The sequence below is a fragment of the Phascolarctos cinereus genome, unplaced genomic scaffold (assembly GCF_003287225.1).
Source record: "Phascolarctos cinereus isolate Bilbo 61053 unplaced genomic scaffold, phaCin_HiC Scaffold_4;HRSCAF=312, whole genome shotgun sequence".
In the NCBI taxonomy this organism is placed as follows: Eukaryota; Metazoa; Chordata; class Mammalia; order Diprotodontia; family Phascolarctidae; genus Phascolarctos; species Phascolarctos cinereus.
Window position 1 is genome coordinate 668446920 of NW_027555847.1, and position 19926 is coordinate 668466845.

The 19926-nt window shown below is 50.7% G+C and overlaps 1 protein-coding gene across 1 annotated transcript; it reads left to right on the top strand.

The window, feature by feature from the left end:
- The first annotated feature begins 1259 nt into the window (after positions 1–1259).
- CILP2 (cartilage intermediate layer protein 2) lies at positions 1260–19665 on the top strand. Its single transcript, XM_078151821.1, has 8 exons — positions 1260–1380; positions 7313–7414; positions 8409–8681; positions 10766–10921; positions 12119–12433; positions 12765–12873; positions 15058–15215; positions 15875–19665. The coding sequence occupies exons 1-8, from the start codon at positions 1317–1319 to the stop codon at positions 18286–18288; spliced, it is 3591 nt and encodes a 1196-aa protein (XP_078007947.1). The 5' UTR covers positions 1260–1316; the 3' UTR covers positions 18289–19665.
- The last annotated feature ends 261 nt before the right edge of the window (positions 19666–19926 follow it).

The following is a 19926-nucleotide window of genomic DNA, read 5'->3' on the forward strand; positions in this document are numbered from 1 at the left end:
ATGTTATCCGAGGCAGGAGTTTAATCCAGGTCTTCCTGAGCTAAGGCCTGCTCAATAGCCAATACACCTCTGGACTTTCACAAAGGCTCCACAGCTCTGAGAAGCCCCTTGAGCTAAAGTGCTGCTGTATCCTGGGAGAAGGAGTCTAGAAACCTGCTCCCCAGGGCTGTCCCCGCCCCCGACCACCAAACATAGGCAGTGCAAGGATTATTATCCCTATTTTACAGATGAGCAAAGAAGGATGGAGGTGAGGGATGGAGCTAGCACTTGAGTTGGGGGTCTGAAGGACTGGGTTCAAAGCCTAGTTCAGCTTTTTAATGACTTGTGTAACACTGGGAACTAATTCGGTCTCTATATGAGCCCCTTTTCACTCATATGAAAAATGGGGGTGGGTGGTGGGTGGGTCTTCGGTCTTTGAGGCCCTTTCGGCTCAAAATCAATGATTCTTTTTGAAATGACTTCCTCACAAGCACCAAGTTACAAAGTGTTGGAGCGGGCCTGGAACCCAAGTCCGGTGCTTTCCCTCTACGCTCCTTGTCTCACCAAGCCACCTGCAGGGTGAGACATTCTCTGGGAGAGCCTCGAGAGGATGCGTCCGGAGACAAGGCGGCTCTGTGCCCCAAAGTTTCTTTCTTGCTCTTGGGGGAAAGAGCCAAACAGGAGAGGGCCACCAAGCCAGGGCAGATGTGGGTGTGGGACGTGGAAGAACAGCTGCAACTTTCCTCAGCCTACAGTACCACCTCTTTTCCATCCCAACCTACCAGCTGATGCTGAGAGCCCCCGCCTCGCTACGGAGAGGCTGCGGCAGAGGTGGGGCGCGCTCATCTCGCACCCGCCCAGAGAGGCTCGGCCAGGGTTTGGGGCCACACAGCCAGCTGGAGTGGGGAGTGGGCAGTAGCCCCCTGGGCTAGGGCAGGGCCAGGCAGAAAGCCGAGGTCATAAGCTCTTTAGCCTCTCCAGATTCTCACTCTGCCATCACCCGTGGTGAGGACTAGAAGGTGTCCGAGCCGTGAAACTTCTGAAATGAACAACTTTGTTTGAAAAAAGGAAAAAAAAAACACCCACATCCCAGAGCCACCCTAACGTGGGGGGGGGGGCAGAATTGGGGCGGGGCTAGCGGGCGGGGGAGCAGGGAAAAGCGCGCAACTGCCCGGGCGCAGCCAGAGGTTCCCAGGTCTCAGCCAGAGGTTCCCAGGGTACCGTGGCGCGCGGCGGAGCACAGCAGCGAGAGGAGAGGAAAGGCGAGGAGCTGCCGCGGGTCGGGTACCGCCTGGAAGCGCACCCAGCTACCCCCGACGGAAAGCCCGATCCGGGCCATGGCGGCTTTCCTGCCGCTGCTGTGTCTGTGCCTCGCCGCCGCCCAGCTGGCGGGAGCCCCAGGTGAGAGAGCCGCTTCAGCCCCATCCCGTGCCCCTACCCGTGCCCCCTGGCCTTGGTCCTGTCCAGGAGGACGCTTGCCGCGCACAATCTATGCGCCAAGCGGCTGGGCCCCGGGACGGGGCTGGGACTGGGGTAAACGGGTAAGCGGGCCCGAATCCCGCTGGCTCGGACCTTCTGCCTCGGGCCTACTTTGGCGCTCCCCTCAGCGCCCCCCCCCAAGTTTTTCCATGCACCTCTCCCACTGCTTCTCCCGAGCTGCTTCTGAAATCCCTGCTCCTGCTCCTGCTCCTCGCTCCCAGGTGCCCAGCTGTCTGTGCTCCCTAGGATCATGACATCTAGAGCTACTCCCTAACCCTTTCATTTGACAGTTGAGGAAACCGAAGCCCAGAATAGATAACCTCTATCCCTGCCCCCGCCCTCCTCCTTTTACCTTTTACCTTCTGACCAGGAAGATGAAGTGTGGTGTGTATGTGTGTGTGTGTGTGTGCGCGTGTGTGTGGGGGGATGGTGGCGGGGAGGATAGAAAGTGGGGGAAGGGGCTGAGTCTGATGTCCAGTGGGTGTCAAAGGGCTCTATCCTGAGCTTCCTTCCATTCGACGTTTCTGTCAGTCGCTTGGGGGAAGGCATAGCTGACACCTTCGTCAAATTTGAAGGCATAGATACCAAGCTTATCAACGGCAATTCATGTGGAGGAAAAAAAAGCCTAGGCACCCTTAACTGACCACAAGCTCAATGTGAGACAGGACTGACATGTGAGGCAAGAAAAGTGATTACAAATTTAGGTTGTACGAATGTCCAGTGGCCAGAGCAAGGAAGAACCCATTGTTTGGGTCACACCCTATCTGAATATTGTGTTGAGTTCAACAGTTTAAGAAAGACATTGCTGAGCTTGACCGGAGGAAATTTCCTAGTATGGTGAGAGGGCTTTGGAGTACCTTCTCATTGTGATGAGCTGCTGGAAGGGCTGGGGGAATTTATCCTGGAGAACAGAAGAGTCAGGCACCTAGGCAACTCTTTTTCAACCATCCAGTGGGCTGTCATATGGAAGAGATGTTTGGATTCTGCCAGGGCATCAGAAGAGCAAAACTAGGCACTATGGATTTCATTCCCATCTGCTTTTTTATTCTTTTTCTACAAGGGGATCCCTTTTCTACTTTATTTCTCCATCACTGGAGGGGTTAAACAGAGCCTGGATGATTCCCTAGCAGGGAGGCCATAAAGAAGATTGCTGCCCTGGATGGGAGGTTTCTCTAGAGACTTCTTAGGTTCCTTCTAGATCTGGGATTCAAAGCGGAAGAGGATAAGGAAGGATCTTTGGTCAGAATTACTGACCCCTCAGAGATACTGGGTGCTATGGAAGATACTGAAATGAGCAAGAGCCAGCCCCTGCCCTCAGGAAGCTTCTAGTCTAGTAGGTGTTTAAGATATATACATACATACATACATACATATGTATATATATATATATATATATATATATATAAATATAAATATATATACAGTTAACTACATAAGGCAGAATGGAATAAGAGACCTGAAAAGACAGGACAAGAGGAGGTAGATTAGAAGGAGAGGAACATAGATGAGGGAACTCTCACTGTAGGATACCTCTAGGACACATAGATACCTGGGACCCCAAGATCAGTCTCACTGTGTATCAGCACAGGGTGTGAGAGGCAATAGGTGACAAAGATGTTTCACACCTAGATTCCTTGCTAACAATGCCAGTGGCAGCTTAAACCATTGGAGTTCTCTATATTCTCAGAGATGAAGTTCATTACTATCACTGACTGAGTCTGATACCCTGGGCTCTGTCCCAGCAGCATGCCTTTCAGCTCCAAGGTGCCCCTGCTCCAGGGCAAGTCCATGTACTACTCTTGGGTCCCTGAGAACCTCCTCTTGACTGTGTTCCTCTCTATCCATCAGGGTCAGTGTTAAAGACTCATTTTCAAGTCCCTCTCATTTTATATATGGGGAAACTGAGGGCTAGAGAGGGGAAGGGATATTTCAAAAGTCATAAAGGGAATTAATGGCAGAACTGGGACCTTTCTGATTTCTCACGACATTCTTATGGAGTAAGTTAAGTCTTGTCTCCATTTAGCAGGTAGGGAAGCTTTGGCCCAGAGAGGGGCCAGCTAGGTGGTGTAGTGGATAGAATGCTGGGGAGTCAAGAAGATCTGAGTTCAAATGATGCTTTGCACACTTACTAGCTGTGGCCCTGGGCAAGTTGCTTAACCTCTTTCTGATTCAGTTTCCTTGGCTGTAAAATACCGCTTAGTGGTGGAGTTGTTTTGAAACTTGGGTTTCCTGACTATAAAATGCTGTACTTTCCACTGACCTGTGCCTCTTCACTCTCCCTGTATCTCTTCTTGTCCCTTTTTCTCTCTCTGATTCCTCGGACTGTTCTTAGGGCTGAAGTGAGAATAGGCTGGAGGAGATGGGGTTGGGGACCAGGCTATAAGGCAGAACCAGGCACTAGACATGGATTAAGGCTGAAATAAAACCACAATTCACCCTTTTGTGTTTAGAATAAAAGAAGTGGCCCTAGAACAGTCCTGGTCATGGGGTCAGGATGAGGGCTAGTAGGATGCACTGAGGAGACTAGAGAATCTAGTCCCATGTTCATATTTTTCCCCAGGCATCTGGAAGGTTTCTACATTCAGTGGTTAGCATTTTGGACTTTTAATCAGCAAGACCTGAGTTCAAATCCAGCCCCAGACCCTTACTTAATCTGTGTAACTCTGGGCAAGTCATTAATCTGTGTCTTTCTCAATTTTCCCATCTGTAAAGTGGGCCTAATAACAGCACCTACCTCCCAGGGTTGTTATGAGGATCATGCTTTGAGGTGCTATGTAAATACTGGCTATCATCACCATCACCATCACCACCACCACCACCACCACCACCATCATCATCATCATCATCATCATCATTGCTGTTTTATTGTTGCTGTCTCCCTCTGTTTTCCATCTTCCCCATCTCTCGAAATCCCCTGAGCTCAAGTCTTACCTTTGGATAGTGGTGGTGTGGCCTGTGTCCAGGAAGCACTGGGCCACAGGGAGTTAATGGGCTAGTCTGGCAGTCCCTCCCCAGGAGTGGGACCCTCCCAGTTCTGGTCCCCTGCCCTTTCAGAACCCCCGGAAAATCCCAAGCCCCAGACCCAAGCCTTCAAGGTTTCCAGGAATGGAGACAGAGTGTTTATTGATGAGAGATGACTCACTGGTCCTGCTGGGCTCAACTCTGCCAGCCAGGCCAAAGCAACCCCACTGCCCTCTCCCTCCAGCCCCCGCCTGGTGTCCTCCCTGGAAGAGGGTTGTCTCTAGGCATCGTGCCTGCGGAGGTGGAAGCAAAGTCAGGAGCTTTCAAGAGGAACTCAATTCAACCCCTGGTCGCTAAGCAGCCGACTGTGTGTGTGTGGTTTTTTTTTCTGGGCTTTGATTGATCTGGAGGGAGCCAGTGATGGAGAAGAGCCCCATGCCAGCCCTCTGGGGGCTCACAGTCTAGTAGTTGATGGCATGGGCACTCACCCCTGGGAAACATGGGGGTGGGAGTAAGGGCCAGTAGAGTGGAGCCTAAAGGAGTTCAAAGGGATCCAGGCATTCCCAGAATTTCAGACTCATGGGATCTCAGAAGTGAAAGGGAATCTAGTGATCATCTCATCTAACTGATACTTGAACTTGGAAGCCCCTCTGTGAGATCCCTGCTGAGAGGTCAGCCAGCTTCTACCACCTCCTAAGGCAGCCAGTTTCATTTGGGGATCGCTCCCATGATTAGGGGGTTGCTCCTTGGATTCAAGAATTATGTCTGATTTTTCTGCCATTTTTACATTGTTTCTAGTTCTGTCCTCTGGGAACAAGCAGAATGAAGTGCTAGGTCTCATCTGTCATCCACAGACCTGCTCTGCAGATATCTGAACACAGCTAGCAGGTTCTCCCCTCACCTCCTTAAGGTGTTTTTTTTTCTTCTTCAAGCTAAACGTTCTCAGTTTCTTCAGCTGATGTTCTGGAGTTATAAAGAGGGGATGGATATCAATTTAATAACTGACCAAGTAACAAAGATTTATTAATTATCCATTAGTGCCAGGCACTGTGCTAATTAAGTATTGGAGATACAAAGAGAAATGAAATAGCTATCAATGAGCTTCTATCAGGGGAGACAACATATTCACATTTAAGTATAAACAATTGAATATTGAATAGGGGCATGTTGTTATTATTATTATTGCTAGTGTTTATAAAGTGCTGAGAGATTTGCAAGGTACTTTATAGTTGTTTCATTTGATCCTTACAATAATCTTAAGAAGTAGGTACCATTTATTTATTATCTCCAGTTAACAGATGAGGAAACTGAGGCAGACAACAATTAAATGACCTACCCAGGGTCACACTGCTAGTACGTGTCTGAGGCTGGATTTGAACTCAGTTCTTGCTGATTCCAGGGCCAGGACTCTATTCACTTAGATCTGTGTTTTAGGAAGATCGCTTCAACAGCTAAGTAGTGGATGGCCCTAAATAGTGGAGTAAAGAGAGATCCGAGGCTGGGAGATCAACCAGAAGACTTCAGGTACAAAGTGATGAGGGTAGTCACCCTGCAGTGTCATTGGTAGGGGGAGGTAGCACTTATGAGAGTTGTTATGGGGGGGTAGAGTGAAAAGTTGAGTTTGACATCTTGGTTTCAAGCCTGGGTGCCTGGGAGGATCATGGTAACCTGGACAGAAACGGGAAAGTTTAGAAAAGATCATGAGTTTTATTTTGCAGTTAGGGAGCACCATAGTGCACAGAGTTCTGGGCCTGGAGGCAGGAAGACCTGAGCTCAGATCTAACCTCAGATACCTTACTAGCTGTGTGACATTGGGAAAGTCACATAACCTGTCTGACTCAGTTTTCCCATCTGAAAATGGGTGTCATTATAGCACCTATGTTCCAGGGTTCAAATGAGGCAATAATGGTAACCTGGCACATGGTAAGCACTATATAAATGTTAGCTATTGAGTTTAAGATGGCTATTAGGCAGTTGGAGATGTGAGACTGAAAGGAGAGAAGTTGGGGCTGAATAAGTAGATTGGAAAATCGTTAGCATAAAAAGATGACAATTGAACCCCTAGGAGCTGATGAGGTCATCAAATGAATTTGTATGGAAGGAGAAGAGAGGGGGGCCCAGGACAGAGCCTTGGGGTACACTCACCTTTAGCAAGACTAGTTACAGGGCATATGGGAACTTTGTGAGAGATGGAGGGGCTCAGGGTCCTCCCCTATCTTCTCCTTTCTTGCCTAAGACAATTGTGCCACCCACTGCTCCCCCCTTCCTTTTGCCTCACCCATACCCTTGGAACCCAGGCTCATTCTCCACTATCTTCCTAGGTTATCAAGCCTTGGGCTTGGTACTGTACAGGGTAGGTTATTCATGCGACAGAAGTTCCCTCCCTCTTGCTTCCTCTCTTCGCCCCCTCCTGAGGGAGCCCAGGAGCCAGGGACACCTTTCCCTCAACCTTCTTCCTTGTCATGTTCCCACTTCTCCTCCCCATCATCCACTTAGGCTCTTGGGGACCCTTTGCAGCACAATCAACGGGTCGATTGGTAAACATTTACTAAACACCTAAGTGTCAGGCACTGGACTAAACACTAGGGTCAGTTCCTGCCCTGGAGGAGCTTACAGTCTAATGGTAGAGACAACATGCAAACAAAAATATACAAAGCAGGCTATACGCAGGGTGAAAGAGAGACGACTGACTGAGAGAAGGCACCAGAAATAAGAGGGGCTGGGGATGCATTCCAGTAAAAGATGGCCTTTTATCTTTTCCCCTTCTCTTCTCTTTCCTCCCTGGACTCCTGGCTCTCCCTCTGTTTACCTGTAATGCTGAGCACTGCTCCTTGGCAGCTGGGTGGAGACAATGACCCAGGAGCCTATGCATAGCCTTATTCCCTCCTCACAGAGGCTCTGACCAGGGTTGATGCCCAAGGAACCGATCTTGCCCCGAGTCTATCTCAGAGGAAGGTGGCCAGGCGTGCCCCTTCCCCAGAGGACAACTTGGAAGGTGAGCCCCCACTCCACCCCAATCCTCTTCACAGTTAGAGCTTCCCTGGGCCTAGGGGCAGGGAGAGGGAGTGATGCTGGGAGGTAGCGGCAAAGGTGAGAAGCCCCGTCCCCTGCTTCCCTGCTGAGATCTCCAGGCCAAGGATACCTTCCTCCGGGTGAGCTCAGGTTGGCAGTGCCCTTATAACCTTCTTAAGAACAAGGGCTATCTCTCTTCCCAGTTCACACCCCAGCCCTGTGAGTCATGAAGCCCCTGTGAGCAGGGATTCTAATCTCTGGCTCTCCAGTTTGGGACACTACGAAATATCCTGGTGGATGAACTCAATTGAGCTAGGCATCTAGGTGGTTTGGCCGATTGAGCACTGGGCCGGGAGTCAGGAACACCTGAGTTCAAAGCCAGCCCCAGACACTTCTTAGCCATGTGCCTTTGGGCAAATCACTTAACCCCTGCCAGCTTGTTTCCTTATCTGTAAAATGGGATTAACTACCTTATGTATAAAGTGCTTAGAAAACCTTAAAGTGCTTTATAAATGCTAGCTCTAATTAAGTAGTTGGGGGTAGCAGGCCCAGGCTTCTGGTGCCCAGCAACCACGACTTCTCAGACTGACTGATGGAGCATCATCTCTGATGTCCATTCCTGCCCAGAGATGGAGAGCACACGCCTTGAAATTGTTTTTCCTGAACAACGATAATAAGAAACACCAAACATTTGTGTGTGATTCAAACATTATGCTCATGTTTACAGATGAGACTTGGCTTGCTGAGGGTCATACAGTTAGTAAAGGGGCAAAGTTGGGATCCTAACTCCAGCTCTGTCTCATACCAGGAGACCTTTAATGATAGGGCAGGGCTGGGGTGATAGGCTAGAGCTGGGGGTGGGGATTGACACCCTCGTTGGCTGATTCTTGGCTAGCTCACCAGGTAGCATGAGCTAGGGACCTCGGTGCCCTCTTAGTCCCTCTGGGTCCCAGCCTTTGCCACTCCCTGCCCCGCAGATGGCTTTGCTGAGTGGACATCCTGGTTCAACGTGGACCACCCTGGGGGTGATGGGGACTTTGAAAGCCTGGAGGCCATTCGATTCTATTATGGTGAGCGATTGTGTGCCCATCCCCTGGCCCTGGAGGCCCGGACCACCGAGTGGGAATTGCCTTCAGATGTGGGTGAACGGGTGCACTACAGTCTTGAGAGGGGCTTCTGGTGCCTCAACCGGGAGCAGCCGGAGGGAAAGAGTTGTTCCAATTACCATGTCCGATTCAAGTGCCCGCTGGGTGAGTGTGCAGACATTGCTGTGGGGTTGGGGAGAAAAATGGGGTGAGGCCAAGGAGCCTTCTGAGGGTCCCTATCACACAATGGCAGGCCTGTAACAAGCAATATTAATACCTGGGACAAAGAGCACGAGGTGGAGGGAGGAACCCAAGGGACGTGGGAAGTCACTTCAAGGGGTATGAGAGGAAGACTGGGCTGGGCTGGGCTGGGCTGAGGAGGAGCTCCCTCAGGTTATAAGCCCTAGGAAACCATCTGGTAGCTCCAGATTTTACCTAATTATTCTCGCTAACTAGGTGCTAAGTCCAGTTTTCATGCTGTAGGAGTATAAATACTGCCAGTGCCCTGGGGCAAAGCCCTGATCTCCCCACCAGAATTATGGTTCTGTACAATAGGAAGCTTATTTATCTTGCCTCTGGGCCAAGCAGCCCCGACCCAGACCAAGAATTTCTCTATCCTTTAAGACTGTGTTTTTCTTTCCTCATTTCTCTTTCTCTTCTTTCAGTCAGATCTGTCATTTTTTTTTTGCCTCTTTGTGTGTATCTCTGAATTCGTTTCTCCTGTGTGTCTGTCTCACTTTGCTTCTCTTTCCACCACTCTCTCTCTGTCTCTATTTGTCTTTGTTTCTGCCTCTCTGTTTCCTTCCGTCTCTTTCTCTCTCATTGCCACCTCTCCTCTATCTCTTTCTCCTTTCTCCAATCCTCCAGTACTGGGGGTGGGTGGGTTGGCAAGACATCTGGGTAGAGGGTTTCCTCAGGATTCAGTCCCAGACCCTGAAGGGAAGGCACTTATGAGACCTTAAGCTCCAGGAAAAGGGGATTGCAGCCCTCCCCGGCTTTTCTCACATGCTGGGTTCCACCAGAACCTGTGGCCTGGTCTGCCTGGTCTGCTTGGAGTCCCTGCAGTCAGTCGACCTGTGGAGTGCAGAGTCACGGGATCCAGACCCGCCAGCGCCGATGTCTGGGCCCTCAGCCCCTCTGGCTCCTTCACCAGCCTCCCTGTTCGGGGCCATCTGAAGAGCAGAAGCCTTGCCCTGCCTCGCTTTGCTCGGGTGAGTGCCTCCCCAGCCACCATGAGGGAAATGGGGACCTGTCAGACTCAAAAATCATCCACCACCCCATCCTGGCCACCAGCTTCCTCCTCATGACTCTTTCCTGCTAGAGAGCTCAAGCTTGTAATGTCCATTTTAGCTATACGTTGTAAATTCTTCTTTAACTGAAACTCTATTTTCTCATCTATGATTACTTGAGCTACCTGCTTCACAGGCTGTATGTGAGAAAAGCAGCTGGAAAACCTAAAAGTCCTATGCAAGCACTTATTATATATATATATATATATATATATATATATATATATATATATATATATATATATATATATATATATATATATTTTTTTTTTTTTTTTTGCAAACGATGTTGGTGTCATCCTCTGCTGGTGCAGATAGCAGCCCCTTCTGCACCTTAGCAGCCGGTTTATCCAATTGCTGTGGCCAAAGCAATCCAAGACCCAGTGGCTTCTGCACTTGGACTGGTCCGTGGACACCTGGGCTTGAAGCCTCTCCATCTTGGTAGAGAGTGTAGTAGGGTCTTTGACTGCTATGTGGGATTATAATAGTCATAGAGCTTTTATATAATAATAGACTACCAGTGTGTCTACGGTGCTTTCAACCCTAGAGGAGTAGGCTATGCACATGTAATATCCCCACTTTTCAGATGAAGAAAATAGTCTCAGAGAAGTCCAGTGACTTGCCCAGGGTCACACAACTAGTGGGAACTACCTGAACTGGAACCTGAAGACAGGTCTTCAGGGCTCTCAGCCCAGTATTCTTAGCCCTAATGCGTGCTGCCTGTCTAGATTATCAAGAAGGTGAAGCGGCTTTGAGAACACCATTCAATGGTGTGCCTGCTCCAAAAAATGAGAGGGCAATTGTTTTGATTAGCTGTGGCTCATTCCAGGGCCCAGGCCCTCTCTGCTACTGCTAAGGGGCAAGGTTGAATATATAGGCATTTCTTCTGCTGCATGGCTTAAGGAGGGACTGCCACGCCCTGGCCACCGATGACCTTGTGACCTCTCCTACCTCTTCCAGTTGCTTCATGGAGTGAGTGGGGAGCATGGGGGCCATGCTCTGGAAGCTGTGGGCCAGGCCGTCGCCTCCGCCGTCGGCGCTGCCCAGGAGCCAAGAAGGGTGCTTGTAAAGGACGTTCTGTGGAAGCTCAGAAATGTGTGCGACCACCGTGCCCAGGTACTGGGATGGGAATGGAATGGCATATGGAGGTTGCTCTGTGTCTAGATACTTGGGGGAGGGTGTAACAGAAGAAGTGTCGGACATACCTAGGTACTGTGAATAAGGGCAGTGGGAAGGACGGTAGAAGGGTCCTAGAACAGTGGGATATAGGGAAGCCCTCACTTTGGTGGTTCATTGGTAGAAGATGACACCTGGGTCAACCAACTGGTCTTTCATCTGCCTCTTCCCCCTTCTCTCTCACTCAGAAAGGAGCTGGTCAGGGAAATTCAAGGAATCCAAATTCTCCCTGACTTTCTAATCCAGATTCACACTAAACTATGGGGGTGGGGTGGATGTGGGGGCACTTCTTTCTGCCTGGGCTTGGAGGTGCCTCCAGCTCTGGGCCCCTGAATTTAGAGCTCCTGGTTGGGGCTGGGCTGGTGCAGAAATAGTTTCCAGTGGAAATTTCCCTTTTATATGAAAAAGTGCCAGGATTTGGAAGAGGAGGGGTGGTGGTGGAGAGGAGGCAGTGAAGGAAGAGGGGAGCTTCTGAGTCAATGAAGCTGGGTTGGCCACCTCATCCCTCTGGCTCCAAAGCAGCTGGACCCATTTGGATATGCAGCCCAGTAGAGCTGGCCCTGAGAATTCCTCCTCCTTGCTGAGCTTCCTACTTCTTCCTTAAATACCAGGTCTCTTCACTGAATTCCCTGTTTCCCCTTCTCTGAGCCTCTTTCTTGCGCCATCCACCAGGCCTAGGTCTGTGGAAGACACTTTGTGGGCATCCATGTTCTGCAAGCCCCCTCCCCAAAGGATAATGCCTACAGAACTAAGTCTGTGAGGCTGTTTATACCCTTTGAATCCTTCTCAGGGCCCACTTTCAGACCCATGATTCTGGTGCCCTTTCTAGCCTTGAGGGAGTTGGCTTAAAGACCCTGCAGGACTTCCACATTCTTTTCTCTCCCCAGTGGAGGCCCAGCCACAGGGGCTTTCCTTACCCAGGGCAGCTCTTCCCTGCAGTTTGAGGCTAGGGTGCACCTTGCCTTGTCCCTCTCCCTGTTTGCTTCCCTGGGCTCCCAGTAGAGGGAGGATTACCTCCTTGGAGGCTAGACTCCCGTTGCTCCCTATCCTGCTATTCTTCCCACCCCCATCTCCCCTAAGGTACAGACCCTGGTGCTTGGAGATGAGACCGTCCTCAGCCTTGGGCTCCCTCTCCAGGTTGCCGTTTGAACTGTGGCCGAGGTGCAGTCAGCAAGGATTGTAGCGGCTGTGTCTGCCAGGATCATGTTCTCGTGGGTACTGTGGTCACCCCTGTTGGTCGGCCTCTGCCTGGGGCCCGGGTTACCCTTAAGGGCCGCCCTAAGCCCATCCTGGCCACCACAGATGCCCGAGGCAGCTTCCGAGTGGCAGGCATCTGTTCTGATGGCCACACCAACGTCAGCGTCCAGCTGGAGGGCTTCACACAAGGCATTGGCCGGGCTGTGGCCAGCAATTCCACTATGGCCTCTGTCACGGTCATTCTCCGGACCCTGGGTAAGGAGGGGCAAGTGAAGGGTCCCTCAGGGAGTCCAGGGTGAGCCAAAAGGGTGAAAACTGATCTAGGACACTGGGAAAGGAATGAAATGACTGGGTTGATGCAGGCCCAGTCTCAGGGGCTGGCTCACCCTGGAACTTTGAACTAGTTCCCTAATGGATGAAATCAGACTTGCTACCTGGAGAGGTCCATTTAAAATTAGGACTAGTTAAAAATGAATCACATTACAAACACTCTCCAGCATTTAGCAAAATGCTGTAGCAGGAGGGTTGGGCCTGGGGCTGGGTCTGCCTATGCCTTCTATCAGTTAACCCCTTTTTTCCTCCCCAGAGAAGCCCTATCTGGTGAAGCAGCCAGAGTCCCGGGTCCGAGAGGCTGGACAACATGTGATGTTCTGCTGTAAAGCTCTTGGCACCCCTATGCCTAAGAAATACTACTGGTGAGCTAACTCCTTTCCTTACTTTTTATTATTTTATTTTTTGGACGCAATTGGGGTTAAGTGACTTGCCCAGGGTCACACACCTAGTAAGTGTCTAAGGCTGGATTTGAACTCAGGTCCTCCTGACTGTAGGGCCAGTGCTCTATCGCTGCTTCACCTAGCTGCCCCACAATAAGCATTTATTAAGCATCAACTATATGCCAGGCACTGTGCTAAGCAGATAAGGAATGACATGAGGGTCACCCATATTTCCACGGAAAACCTGCCCTGCGTATAAGGGCTGGTAGAGCTGGTAGGGGCTCTGGGCTAATGAATAGGCAGTACCGCTTGTGAGGTGTGGCTCATCTTTGTGAATGTCCATGTTATACTGAGACTTTGGATTGTTAATTATTTGATATGATCAGTGTGATGTAGCAGAAATGGGCCCAGAGCCTGAAAACGTTGGTTCTAGCCCTTGGTTTGTCATCCATTCATTCAGCAGACATTTATTAAAGACCTACTATGTGCAAGGTTCTGACCCAGGTGCTGGGGATGTAAAAATGAAAACAAACAAGCAAACAAACAAACAAACATACACAGTCCCTGACCTCAGGGTCCTTACATTCTAATGGGACTGGAGTAGGGACACAAGTAGACAGAAATAAATGTAAGAGGAAATGCTGGGGGCAAAGGAGATATCTGGACAGAGTACTCTAGGAAAATGAGGTTGAAGAGAACACTTTTAGCTGAGGACCTGGGAAGACTTCAAGGAGGAGGTAGCCCCTGAGCTGAGCCTTGAAGCAAGGGTGTAGATATAAAAGGTCAAGATGAGGAAGGAGGGTATTCTTAGGCTGGAGTATGCACAGAGCAGAAAGGAAGAAGGTAAGGAAGGAAAGAAAGAGGGGTGGAAGGAGAGAAAGAAGGAAGACAGAAAGAGGAAAGAAAGGAAGAGGGAGAAAGGAAAGAAGGAGGCAGGGAAGAAAGGAAGAGGCAGGAAGGAAAGAGGCAGGGAAGGAAGGAGAGAAAAAAGGAGGGAAGAAAGAGGAGGGAAGGAGGCAGGGAAGAAAGGAAGAGGGAGGAAGGAAAGGAAGTAGGGAAGAAAAGAAGAGGAAGGAAGGAAGGGGAAAGAAAGAAGGAAGGAAGAAGGAGGAAGGAAGGAAGATGGGAGTGGAGGAAGGAAGAAAAGAGACAGGGAAGGAAGGCAGAGGAAGGAAGCAGAGAAGGAAGGAAGAGGGAGGAAGGAACAGGAAGGAAGAAAGGAGGCAGGGAAGGAAGGCAGAGGAAGGAAGCAGAGAAGGGAGGAAGAGGGAGGAAGGAACAGGAAGGAAGAAAGGAGGCAGGGAAGGAAGGAAGAGGAAGGAAGAGAAGGAGAGAAAGGAAGAGGAAGAAAGCAAATATGTATTAAGCCATGATATGTGCCAGACACTGTGCCTTTAAGCACTGTATAAATATCACGTATTATATTCAGGGAACAGGTAGGAGACTGTTCTGGCTGTAACATAGATGGCACCAAGGGGAGCGACATGAAATAAGGCCAAAAAGTAAACTGGAGCCAGACTGTAGATGGGCCTTAAATGCAGGCTAAAGATTTCGCCTTTTATCCCCAGAGGCAAGAGGAATCCTCTGGGAGTTTTGAGCAGGGAAAGTGCCACGCTCAGGACTGTCCCTTACAAAGGTGTTTCTGGTAGTTGTGGGAAGGATAGACTGGAGAAGAGAGGTGAATCCAGGTGACCAGAAGCCGGTAGAGTTCTCCAGGCCTAGGTGATGAGGGCCTAAATGAAAGTGATGGTGACATGAGTGGAGAGAAAGGATCTCAGAGATGCTACAGCAGAGAAATGATCAGTCCAGACAGCAGATTGTATATGGGAAGTAGGGAAGAGGGACAAGTCAGAGAGAGCTCATGCACGTCCACAGCCGTTCTTAAGCCCTCTGTGTGTTAGGCACTGAGGTAGAGCTGGGGATTTAAAGACAAAATTGAAATCCTCCCTGTCCCCAAGGAGGTGGCTGTCTAATCCGACAGTGCAGAGGTCAGGAGGTAGGGCAAGGGCTGGGGGGGCCCCAAAGTGGGTTTGGGTGCCCCTCTTTCCTCCTTTTGTCCCTTGCTGTTGTCACGACAGCCCCAGCCCTGTGTCCTTTCCCTTCCCCCCACCCCAGCTGATCCTGTCCCTGCTTCCTTCCTTCTCCCTCTCCCCCACCTTCCTCCAGGTACCACAATGGGAGCCTGCTGGACAGAAAAGTCTACAAGTATGACAGCAACCTGGTGCTCAGGAACTTGGGCCTGGATCAGGCAGGCACCTACCACTGCAAAGCCAACAGTGATGCTGGAACCATTAAGTCCAACACTGCTGTCCTGACCGTGTTGGGTGAGCATCTCTTGTCCTGACTGTAACCCGTTCCCTCCCCTTGATGTCTGCCCTAGAGCCTAGGGTGGCTGGGCAGGAGGGGGCAAAACTAGAACTCCCCTAGGAGAGAAGATTGGGATATAGAAGAGGGGGAGAGAAGGTTGGCATCTGCTGGTATTTTTAGGGCAGTTAATGGGAGCTGGGCCTGACGTGTTGGGTATTGTGGGCCTACGTGAGATCCAGGGCCATGGGTTCAATCTTTTGAGAATAGGCACAGAAAATTAGGTTATTCTTTCCTGAACATGGGATGAACTTCTGAGACCAGCCCTGGATTCTGTCCAGTTCTGGCCTTGAACTGAGCCTCCATCCCTGGCCATGGACTGAGACCCCAGTCTTGGAATGAGTTGCCTACCCTGGCCTTGGACTGAGGTCCTAGTCCTGGATTAAGCCCCTGATCGTGGTTCTAGATTCAGCCCTGACTCATTTTCTAGGCTGAGCCCCCTTTCACAAGTCATCCTGAATCTGGGCCCAAACAGAGCTTTCAACCTCAGCCCTGGACTAAGCCAATGAATACTGAATGAATCTTCATCCTAGACTGAGTCCTAGCCCCACCCTCAGCCCCAGATTGGCCTCCTGGCCCCGGACTAAGCCCTTGATGCTGTTACTGGTTTCTCCTCCAGCTCCAGGTCAGCAATTCTGTGACCCTCAGCCCCTTGAGCACCTCATCAAGCTGCCAGATGATTGCCACCAGGCTGCTTCAGGATCTGCCTACTACAATGTGGGTCTCTGTCCAGACACCAGATGCCCTGGCCGACCTGGCTCCAGCCTTCGGTGTGGGGAATCTGCTGACCGCTGTTGTTCTGTGAGCCGGTTAGAGACTCGGGAAATCCGGTGTTCGGGCTACGTTTTGCCTGTGAAGGTGGTGGCCAAGTGTGGGTGTGAGAAGTGCATGCCCCCCAAAGTGCTGGTGAGGGGCCGAGTTGTGGCTGCTGACACAGAGGAGCCCTTGCGCTTTGCCCAGATCCTCCTGGGGAAGGAGAAAACTGGCTTCACTGGCTACCAAGGTGATTTCACGATCGAGGTACCCCCAGCCACTGAGCGCCTCGTTGTGACCTTCATTGATGGACACCAGGAGTTTGTAGATGCAATCAAAGTTTTGTCCTTTGACCCTAGGGGAGGTGGTGTTTACCAGGAGGTGAAGGTCATGCGGAAGAAGGAGCCCATCAGTTTGGATGCTGGTAAAAGCAATGTCATTCCACTGGGTACAGTAGAGGGTATGGATCCCATAGGAGAGATTGTTATGCCAGCCAATGTCTTCTTCTATCCTAATGGAGAGCCCTATAATGGGACTGTGCAGGCCAGTATTACTTTCCTGGACCCACGTGACCTTGCCACAGCAGCTGCTGCTTCAAGTGACCTCAACTTTGTGGATGACAATGGGGAGCTGGCCCCGCTGCGAACTTACGGCATGTTCTTGGTGGACCTCCGAGCTGCGGGCTCTGGGAAGGAGCTACAGACAGGACTGGTAGAGGTGCGTTTGGATGCTGGGCAAGTCTACATGGCAGGGCATGCTGAGGAAATGAAACTGTGGTCCCTAAATCCAACTACTGGATTATGGGAGGAGGAGAGTAACTTTCATAGAGAGACAGCTGGGCGCCGAGTCCGGAGGGAGGAGCGGACATTCCTCATAGGAAATGTGGAAATCCGGGAGCGGCGCCTCTTCAATTTAGATGTTCCAGAGCGTCGACGTTGCTTCGTCAAGGTGCGTGCCTACATCAATGACAAGTTTATACCCAGTGAGCAAGTGGAGGGGGTGGTGGTGACCCTGGTCAATTTGGAACCTGCCCCAGGTTACTCTGCCAATCCCCGTGCCTGGGGCCGCTTTGACAGTGCCATCACAGGCCCCAATGGAGCCTGCCTCCCTGCTTTCTGTGATGCTGATAGGGCAGATGCCTATACTGCCTATATCACAGCTGCTCTTGGGGGTGAGGAGCTGGAGCCTGCACCTTCCAGTCCCCAGCCTCATCCAGGGACTGTGGGTGTGACCCAGCCATACCTGGACAAGTTGGACTACCGTAGGACAGACCACGATGATCCAGCTTTTAAGAAGAATGGTTTCAGGATTAATCTTGCCAAACCCAACCCCAATAATCTGGATGAGATTCAAGGCCCCATCTACCCTTGGCGAAGCCTGCGTGAGTGTGAGGATGCTCCAGTGACAGCCAATCACTTCCGCTTCTCCCGGGTGGAGGCTGACAAGTATGAGTACAATGTGGTTCCTTTCCGGGAGAGTGAGCTGTCTTCCTGGACTGGTGATTACCTCTCCTGGTGGCCCAACCCCCAGGAGTTCCGTGCCTGCTTCATCAAGGTCAAGATACAGGGGCCCCAGGATTACATGGTGAGGTCTCACAATGCTGGGGGCAGCCATCCTCGCACTCAGGGTCAACTCTATGGGCTGCGGGATGCACGCAGCGTGAGGGACATGGAGCATCCTGGCACCTCGGCAGCCTGTGTAGAGTTCAAGTGTAGTGGGATGCTGTTTGACCAGCGCCTGTCAGACCGGACTCTGGTAACCCTGATACCTCAAGGTAGTTGCCGACGTACAGCTGTCAACAGTCTCTTGAGGGAGTACCTGGCCCGCCACCCACCAGTGGCCCCAACTGATGACCCCACAGGCTTCTCCATGATTGCGCCTGTAGACCCCTTGGGCCATAACTATGGCATCTACACGGTGACAGACCAGAATCCCCGGCTGGCCAAAGAGATCGCCATTGGCCGCTGTTTTGATGGTACCTCAGATGGCTTCTCGAGGGAGATGAAGGCAGATGTGGGCATAGCCGTGACCTTTCAGTGTCAGGAGCGCCCAGCTGGTCAACGGAGTCTTTTCCAGCGGCTCCTGGACAATCCTAGGACTGCATTGGGAGATATACGCCGTGAAATGGGGGGACCTGGCCGTAGAAGCCTGTCTCCCTCCCCTACTCGCAGAGTATCTGGCCGGCGAAGGAGGATGGAAATGCTTCAGGCTGGGGCAGGAACTGAAACCTTTACACGTAACCCTGAGGATGCCCCCGGAACCCAAGGAAATTCTTCCTAGCTCCCAATCCAATGATAACACCTGATGCAAAGGAATCCCCTCCGGTCCCTGGCTCCAGAGATGGTCCTCCACACCCACTTCCATCTCTAGGAAGACCCCAACCCTAGAGATACTTCCTGACTTCAAAGGAAGACCTCTGATCTTAGGGATATCAACAGTTCTCACCTTTCTTTTACTCAATTCAATCTCCCTCCATGCTACCCTTCCCTATTTGTTGTTTAGAAAAAGCCTAGACTCCCGTAGAGGGGGCTAGGAGAAAGTGACTATCTGTACCTCCCACCTGTACCCCAGCCCAGGAGCGAAGAGGGTTCTTCCATCTTCCATATCTCAGTTTAGTCCTTTAGCTACTGGGTCAGCCTTTAACTCTTTCCTGCCTGGGTTCCAGAGGCTACCCCCAGTTGTCAGTAACAGTTACCCCATTTCCACTTACTGTACAACAGGCTTCTTAGGGTTAGACCTCAGAGTTAGTTTGGGACAGATCAGGGGACGGAAGGGACCAATTGCTGAGAAAAGGAATAGAACCAAGAGGAGTGGGGTTGGAGAAAGAGGCCTGGCCTGGGGGACAGGGACCCAGCTTTTATTCCTAGCCTTGCTGACTCATCTGTGTACCCTCGAGGAAGTAACTTTTGCACTAGACAATGCAGGATGGTGTGTTGGAAAGAGACTCATAGTGTGGCCCTAGGCAAATCACTTAAATTCTTTAGGGCAAAGTTTTCCTATCTGTAAAATGGGATGGTCTTAAAGGTCCTCTTCTAGCTCTGAAATTCTCTGGATTATGGGATCAGATGCCCCAGCCCTTCCCTCTAGTAGTGATGTCAAAATCATTTCCCTGGGAGCAAACTGGCTAGTGTTTGCTAAGGATTCAGGCCCATATATAGAGGGTGGTTCCCCATGGGAATGCTCCAGTGAAAGCCAATCACGTCTGCTTCTCCCGGGTGGAGGCCGACAAGTACCGGGGCTTTTGGGTTCCAGAGTAGTTCCGGCCTCATCCTCCTGGTGGTGCCACACAGCATCTGGTGACCATTGGTCCCTGGGCCCCTGATTCCAGTTAGTTCAATAAACATTGAATACACACACTGTTTGCAGAACATTGTACTAGGTGGAATAGAGGAGGGGAGACAAAGTTTAATATGACATAGTCCCTGCCTGCCCTCATGGAGCACATAATCTGTTAAAGGGGGCAAGAAACAAACAAATTAAATGTAATACACAGCATTACTTGATAAGTGTATTATTGAGGGGTAAACCAAGTGCTATATCAGGTCTGTGAGGGTAGGTCAGTACCAACCAGGGAGCTCAAGGAAGTCTTCCTGGAGGAGGTGGCAATTTGCCTGGGCTTTAAAGGATGGATAGGAATTCGGTAAGCAAAGAGACAGAGGGAAGGTATTCCATGAGTAGCAAATAGCACAGAAGAACATGGAGTGTGGGTTGTTTTTTTTTTGGTGGGGGGGTGAAAGGAGGGGCTTAGCAGAGAGTTCTCTAGTTTGGCTAGAGTATACAGTATGTGGAAGGGAAGAATACAAGAATGTTGGAATGATTGGATGGTACCAGATGGCAGAGGTCTTCAAACGCCAAGAAAAGGAATTTGAACTTAACCCTGTAGGCCAAAAAGAACCCCTAAAAATTGGTAAACAGTAG